Source organism: Penaeus chinensis, unplaced genomic scaffold (genome assembly GCF_019202785.1).
Source record: "Penaeus chinensis breed Huanghai No. 1 unplaced genomic scaffold, ASM1920278v2 CTG_6908, whole genome shotgun sequence".
NCBI classification, from domain to species: domain Eukaryota; kingdom Metazoa; phylum Arthropoda; class Malacostraca; order Decapoda; family Penaeidae; genus Penaeus; species Penaeus chinensis.
The window spans coordinates 12,501-20,000 of record NW_025918536.1 but is presented as its reverse complement, the minus strand read 5'-3'; the positions used below and the strand labels follow the sequence as shown (position 1 = coordinate 20,000).

The window sequence follows — 7,500 nt, the reverse complement described above, 5'->3', positions numbered from 1 at the left end:
GAAAACGGGTATACCCCATAGAAAACGGAATCCTAACACACAGAAAACGGGTATATCCCATAGAAAACGGAATCCTAACACACAGAAAACAGGTATACTCCATAGAAAACGGAATCCTAACACATAGAAAACAGGTATACTCCATAGAAAACGGAATCCCAACACATAGAAAACGGGTATATCCCATAGAAAACGGAATCCCAACACAGAGAAAACAGGTATACTCCATAGAAAACGGAATCCCAACACATAGAAAACAGGTATACTCCATAGAAAACGGAATCCTAACACACAGAAAACGGGTAACTTCCATAGAAAACGGAATCCTAACTCATAGAAAACAGGTATACTCCATAGAAAACGGAATCCTAACACAAAGAAAACGGGTAACTTCCATAGAAAACGGAATCCTAACACACAGAAAACAGGTATACCCCATAGAAAACGGAATCCCAACACATAGAAAACGGGCATATCCCATATATATATTTATATATAAAATCCCCTATATTTTTTACAACTTTGTAGGGGTAACATTAGAAAAAAAAAAAAACTCTTTTATCCTTTATCTAAATGGATTTATTTATTTATATATTAACGGCGCGATATTTCAGCTTGGGCACATGAAGGCAGAGGAATTCTAGTGTCACAGAAAATGGTGAAAAGAATTGAGAAAATTAATGCAAATAACAATTATTTTATATGGAAAATGGGGGGAGGGGGTTCCACAGAAAACGGGATTTTGTTAGAAATATATATAGAAAATGGGCTTCACAGGAAACGGGATTTAGAAATTGAGAAAAAAATATATATATAGAAAATGGGGGGAGGGATTTCACAAAAAACAGGGATTTTTTATGGTTAAACTAAATTAAACAAAAATAAAAGACACTTATCTTATATAGAAAATGGGAAAGTATAGAAAACGAGGTCATCAGGTAGAAATATAGATCTCATAGAAAATGGGATGCAAATGATCGCTTCATAGAAAACGGGGAACATATAGAAAATGGGAAGACGATGGTTCCATAGAAAACGGAATCCTAACACATAGAAAATGGGTATATTCCATAGAAAACGGGAAACATATAGAGAAAACGGAATCCTGACACGTAGAAAACGAGTATATTCCATAGAAAACGGGTATATTTCATAGAAAACGGGAAAAAACACACAAGAAAACGTAATCCTAACACATAGAAAACGAGTATATCCCACAGAAAACGGGAAGGAAAACACGCATAGAAAACGGGTTACACTCCACAGAAAACGGGGGAAGAAAAGCATAGAAAACGGGTTTACACACCACAGAAAACGAAGAAGAAAACCACATAGAAAACGGGTTACACTCCACAGAAAACGAAGAAGAAAACCACATAGAAAACGGGATTACACTCAACAGAAAACGAAGAAGAAAACACTCATAGAAAACGGGATTACACTCCACAGAAAACAGGGGAGACTAAAAAAAAAAAAAAATCCTAACACTGGGAGAAAATGATGATGATGATGATGATGATGATAACAATAATGCAAGGCGATAGTGACAATTAATTATATAAAAAATGACGTCATAACTACATACATATACATATCTATTAACTGTATGTTACATTTACTAAGAAATTCATATATATATTGTATATGTAAATATATACATACATATACATATACGTACATATACATATATATACATATAATACATTCATGTACGTACATATACATACATATATATACATACATACATACATATACGTACATATACACACATATACATACATATACGTACATATACATATATATATAATCATTCATGTACGTACATATACATACATATATATACATACATACATACATATACGTACATATACACACATATACAGACACGTACGTACATATACATACATATATATACATACATACATACACATATATATATACATATACATAAATATACAGACACGTACATACATATACGTACATATACATATTTATACATACATATACATACATAAATTCACATACATACATACATATATATACATATACATAAATATACATATATATACATACATATATATATATTAATTGTTACATTATATAATTATTTATAATTTTCTCCGTGTCTACGTAATTCCAAAATATTTTCTCGCGTGTATGACAGCATTATCTTCATAGAAATTTAATTATTGTTTCATATCATTTTGATATTTAAGTCTTTATCACGTATTTTCTTTTTTTTTCTTTCATTTTCTTTTATTTTCTTTTATTTTCGTCTTCATCGTCTGTTAGTTTAGTTTTTTTTTTTTTATTGTCGTTTCTTTCTCTTTCTCTCTTTTTCTTTTACGTGTTTTTTCTCTGTTTCTCTTTCTTTCTTTTCTTTCTTTCGTTTTTTCTTTGGTTCTGCTTTTCTAAATTCTCTCTTTTTAGTCTTTTTCTTCCTATTCTTTCGTTTCTTTTCTATTTCTTCTTTCTCTCTCTATCTCCCTCTTTTCATGCTAATTCTCTCTGAACTCTTTCTTTCTTTTTTTTACATTTTTTTCTTCACTATTTACAAATCCTTTCCTTTCTCTCTCTTTCTCTCTCTCTCTCACTTCTTTCTTTATTCCTGCTTCCTTTATTTACCTTCTTTTGTCAGTCCATCTCCCTCGTTTTTTCTTTCTCTCTCTCTCTCTATTATTTTAGTTTTTTTTAGTTTTTTAGTCTTTTTTTTGTGTGTTTTTCTACGTTTCTCTCTCTCTTTCTCTCCTTTTTCCCGTTTTCTTTTTCGATCCCCGCGGTCCCGTTTTCTTTCTCTCAACACACACGAAGCCCGTTTTCTTCTCGTCTATCTCCGCGAGCCCGTTTTCTTCGGCGAGACGTCGAGGGTAACTACTCTAGAATTTCGTCTCGTCAGCAGTTCGAGTTTCGACAAGTCCAACCTCGGCATAATGACGCAGAGGAAAATCGCTCCCGTCGAGGCGTGCCGGGGCTGGATGGTGACCGGGGGGAAAGGGCTGCCCGTACTCGACGAAGGCCCTGAGTCTCCGTTCGACCTCGGGGTACTGGTGTCGGAGGCTGACCCCTCTCTCCCTCAGGATTTGGAGGATGTTGTGGTAGGTGGCGAGGCGGGAGGTCGGGGTATCCTCGTCGGGCGTGTGGGGGGGGGCGAGGGGGGAGTCGTCCGTGTTCGGGGCGGCGCGTAAGGGCGTGAGGATCAGGGTTTCGGGTTCTCCCTCGAGGTCGCGGGAGATGAAGTTTTGTTGGAGGAGCGGGGCGAGGACGGGAGGGGCGTTGGAGGAGGAGGAGGAGGAGGAGGAGGACGTCGGGCACGGGGCGAACCGCTGCGGGTACCTGACCAAGCCCCTTCCTCCTCCTCCTCCTCCTCCTCCTCCTCGTTCCCCTCCTCCTCCTCCTCCTCCTCCTCCTCCTTCCTCCGGAGCGAGCTTCAACTTGACGCACCTCGACACGCGCGAGAGGATCGTACCCCCTCCCCCTATCCCCTGCCCCGCCCCTCCTCCTCCCCCCCCACCGCCGCCGCCCTCCAGGACACAGATGCTCACGTACAGGACGAAACTCTCGCTCGGGTCGTACGCCCGGCAGAGCTGGCAGATCTTCCGGTAGACGCCCTCGCCGGTCTCCTGCGGCAGGAGGTCCTGGCTGGTGACGTAGTGGAGCTGCGGGAAGGCCCCTCGCTCCCTCCTCCCCTCCTTCTCCCTCCTAGTCTCCCTCTCCCTCCTCGTCTCCCTCTCCCTCCTCGCCTCCCTCTCCCTCCTCGCCTCCTTCTCCTCCTCCCTCGGGCATCTCAGCTCCAGCAGGAAGCGCTCCACCTCCTCAGCGTCCCTGAAGAAGATCTTGACCGCCCCGCGCCCCAGGGACCTCAGGCCCCGTCGCGCCGTGACGCTCAGCTGCCCGAGGACCCCGGGCTTGTGGCGCAGGGCGAGCGTCAGGTCCTTCGCCAGCGCCCGGGCTAGGATTCGGCCGCAGTGGCGCTTGTGGGCGTCCCAGTGCGAGCGCCGGCAGGCCCTGGAGCAGTAGGGCGTATGGCAGTGGTGGCATTCCTTGAAGGCTTCCATCAGCGCCGCCGACACCAGCCTCCCACAGCGGGGGAAACGGCAGACCCACGTCTCTCCGCTGGGGGGCTGGGCACACCTCTCCCCCCCTCCTCCTCCTCCTCCTCCTCCTCCTCCCTTCCCCCGACCCGGGTCCCCATCCTCGTCCTCGTCCTCATCTTCATCTTCCTCCTCTTCCTCCTCCTCCTCATCGTCTTCTTCCTCCTCTTCCTCTTCCTCCTCCTCTTCCTCTTCTTCCTTCTCCTCCTCATCCACGCGCACGTTCTCGTTCCCGTTTTCCGAGGAGGAATCGGGAGGGATGTTCATATGCCGGGGAGGGAGGTGGAAGGTCACCCCCCTCCTGGGCGGGAGGGGGGTCAGGGGCACGGTGGGGGGCACAGGGGGAGCGACCTGACCCCTAGGGGGACCCAGGGACGGGCCGTGGGGCACAAGCCATCCCTCGAAGGCCCTCAGGGAAGGAGGAGGAAGAGGAGAGGTGGAGCTTCTTCTTCCCTACCGGACGCCCTACCGAGCCATCCCGAAGCCCTTTGGGGTGTGTCCGAGGCCGCGGGGGGTCCGTGGGCGTCTCCTCCCAGCTGGTTGATGATCCAACCGCCTGGGGGAGGGAAGCCGACCACGCCCCCCCCAACGCCGACCACGCCCCCTCCCACGACGGAGAAGTTGTTGATCTTGGTCGCTGCGTCGGTTTCGTGGGCGTAATGGGCGTGATCGTGGGCGTCGAAGGGGGCGTGGTCTCGGGCGTGATCGTGGGCGAAATGGGCGTCGAAGTGGGCGTGGTCGTAGGCGGGACCGTAGGCGTAGGGGGCGTGGTCTCGGGTGTCGAAGTGGGCGTGGTCTCGGGTGTCGAAGTGGGCGTGGTCTCGGGCGTCGAAGTGGGCGTGGTCATCGAAGTGGGCGTGGCCGTAGGCGTCGAAGTGGGCGTGGTCGTCGTACCACGCGAAGGGCGACTTGCAACGCGTCTTAAGCCCTGCTTTCCATCCTGCAACATTGGGGATTATTGCACGGGGAATCATGCAATATTTGGATCATGCAATAATGCAATATTATTTTTATTTTATTTTTTTTTTATCATTATTATTTTTTTTTTTTTTATTATTACTTTTTTTCATTATTATTTTTTTATTATTTGTTTTTCTTTCTTTGTTTTCTTTCTTTGTTTCTTTCTTCTCTTTCTTTTCTTCATCTGTTTTTTTTTTTGTTGTTGTTAAATATTATATTTCATTTTGGTTTTGTTTTTGGTTTGTTATTATTATTATAATTATTCCTTTCGTTTTAATTATTGATATTTTAATTATTTTGTGGGGTTTTATTTTTTTTTTTCTTATTCTCATTATTCTCATTTTCTCATATTTCTATCCTCTTAATAAAGCTTAAATAAAGTTTTATAATCGATAATAATCTATATCAATTTTTTTTCACTTTTTTTCCTTTAAATTTTCAATATTTCTTTATATATCATCTTGTTTACGTATCTGAGTACCTGATTGGTCAGTTCATCGTGACGTCATACATGAGCAAGCTATGCCATTGGTTGTTTCATATCTATACTCTTGCTGATTGGTTATTGTATCATGACGTCATTACCGAGCAACGTATTGTGATTGGTTATTTTGCGATGACGTCAGAGTTCACCTGCTTTGATTGGCTGTATTGGGATGATGTCATATCTAAATTTCCATATGATTGGCTGCATTAGGATGACGTCATATCTAAATTTCCATATGATTGGCTGCATTAGGATGACGTCATATCTAAGTTTCCATATGATTGGCTGCATTAGGATGACGTCATATCTAAATTTCCATATGATAGGCTGCATTAGGATGACGTCACAGTCACCTTCTTTGATTGGCTATATTAGGATGACGTCATATCCAAACTTCCATATGATTGGCTGTGTTAGGATGACGGCATATCCACGTCATATCCATTTTTGATGACAACATAACTAAGTTTCCATAAGATTAGTAATTTTACAAGGATTTTATATATAAAAAAAACTACTACACTACCATATGATTGGTCACTTAAGGATGACGTCATATCTACATTAACACCTGATTAGCTAGTTTAGAATGACGTCATATCAGCATATCCGTCCGATTGGTCATTTAAGGATGACGTCATATACACATGTATATATGTAATGATTGGTTAGTCTAAAATGACGTCATAGATACATTCCAGCTGATTGGCTTTTTTAGGATGACGTCATAGATATATTCCATCTGATTGGCTAGTTTAGAATGACGTCATATACACATATTTTCCTCTGATTGGTTATTCTACGATGACGTCATAGCTACATTCCCTCTGATTGGTTATTCTAAAATGACGTCATAGCTACATTCCCTCTGATTGGTTATTTAAGATGACGTCATACCTACATAAAACCACGAATTAATTCATGGAATTTACCATAAATTTAAATAAAATTTCTGGACATTTAACTACTATACAATTTTTTTTTTTTTTTTTTTTTAAAGGACATTTAATAGACAAAGGATGATTTTTTTTTTTTATCGTAATATTAATATTTTTATATATATACGTATACAAAAAATGTATTTAGAAAAAAAACTTATTTATCAAAATATCTGAAAAAAGGGGGAAAAAATATATATATATTATAAACAATTATCTAATTTTTTTTAGAAGAAAAAGGGAAGCGAAAAAATCTATCAATAAACATTTTTTTTTTTTTTTAGAAAAACATCATACACATATATCAAAAATTTACGTCAAAAATTCATATAATTATTTTTTTCCAGGCATTTTATAGACAACAACAACAACAAACATTTATTTGCGAGCAAGAACAACATGCTCTAGAACATGCACATTCACAAACAAATAACATTTAACATTAGGCAAAAACGAAAAAAATTGTTAATACAAAAAATACATGCTATGTATATATGTATATATATATATATATATATATATATATTCTAACAACAACATCTACGTACATCACAGTTCAATTTTTTTTTTTCAATTTATTTTATTTTCTCTGTTTTATTCTCTCTCTCTCTTTCTCTTGCTTTCTCTCTTTTTTCTTTCTCTCTCTTTCTCTCTTCGTTTTTATTTGTTTTCTTTCTTTCTCTCTCTCTCTCTCTCTTTTTCTTTCTCTGTCTCATTCTCTCTCTCTCTCTATTTTCTTTCTCTCTTTTTTTTCTTTCTCTCTCACTTTCTCTCTCTCTCTCTCTCTCTCTCTCTCTTCCTTTTATTTATCTTATTCTCTCTCTCACACATTCGATAAAATATACCCTTGATATATATTTTTTTTTTCGTTTTTCTTGAGTTACTCCGTAAATTTCACTCGACATCCCGTTTTCTTTCATATTTTCTCTTTTATTTCACTAAATAATTAAAATTTAATTGATTTTTTTTTTTCTTAATTTATACATACATACATTCATACATACATAATATATATCTACATACA

The 7,500-nt window shown here is 40.4% G+C and overlaps 1 protein-coding gene across 3 annotated transcripts in view; it reads right to left on the bottom strand.

Moving 5' to 3' along the window:
* Nucleotides 1–4,209: 4,209 nt before the first annotated feature.
* Nucleotides 4,210–7,500, bottom strand: part of LOC125024849 (merozoite surface protein CMZ-8-like) — a 12,309-nt gene continuing 9,018 nt past the window's right edge. For 2 of the 3 annotated variants that reach the window (XM_047612622.1, XM_047612623.1), the window contains exon 2: nt 4,210–5,031. In XM_047612622.1, coding sequence (XP_047468578.1) covers nt 4,450–4,938 — 489 coding nt within the window. In that variant the 5' untranslated portion in view covers nt 4,939–5,031 and the 3' untranslated portion in view covers nt 4,210–4,449. Of the gene's footprint in view, nt 5,133–7,500 lie in introns of those variants that run through there. The other variant, XM_047612621.1, reaches the window with a different exon arrangement.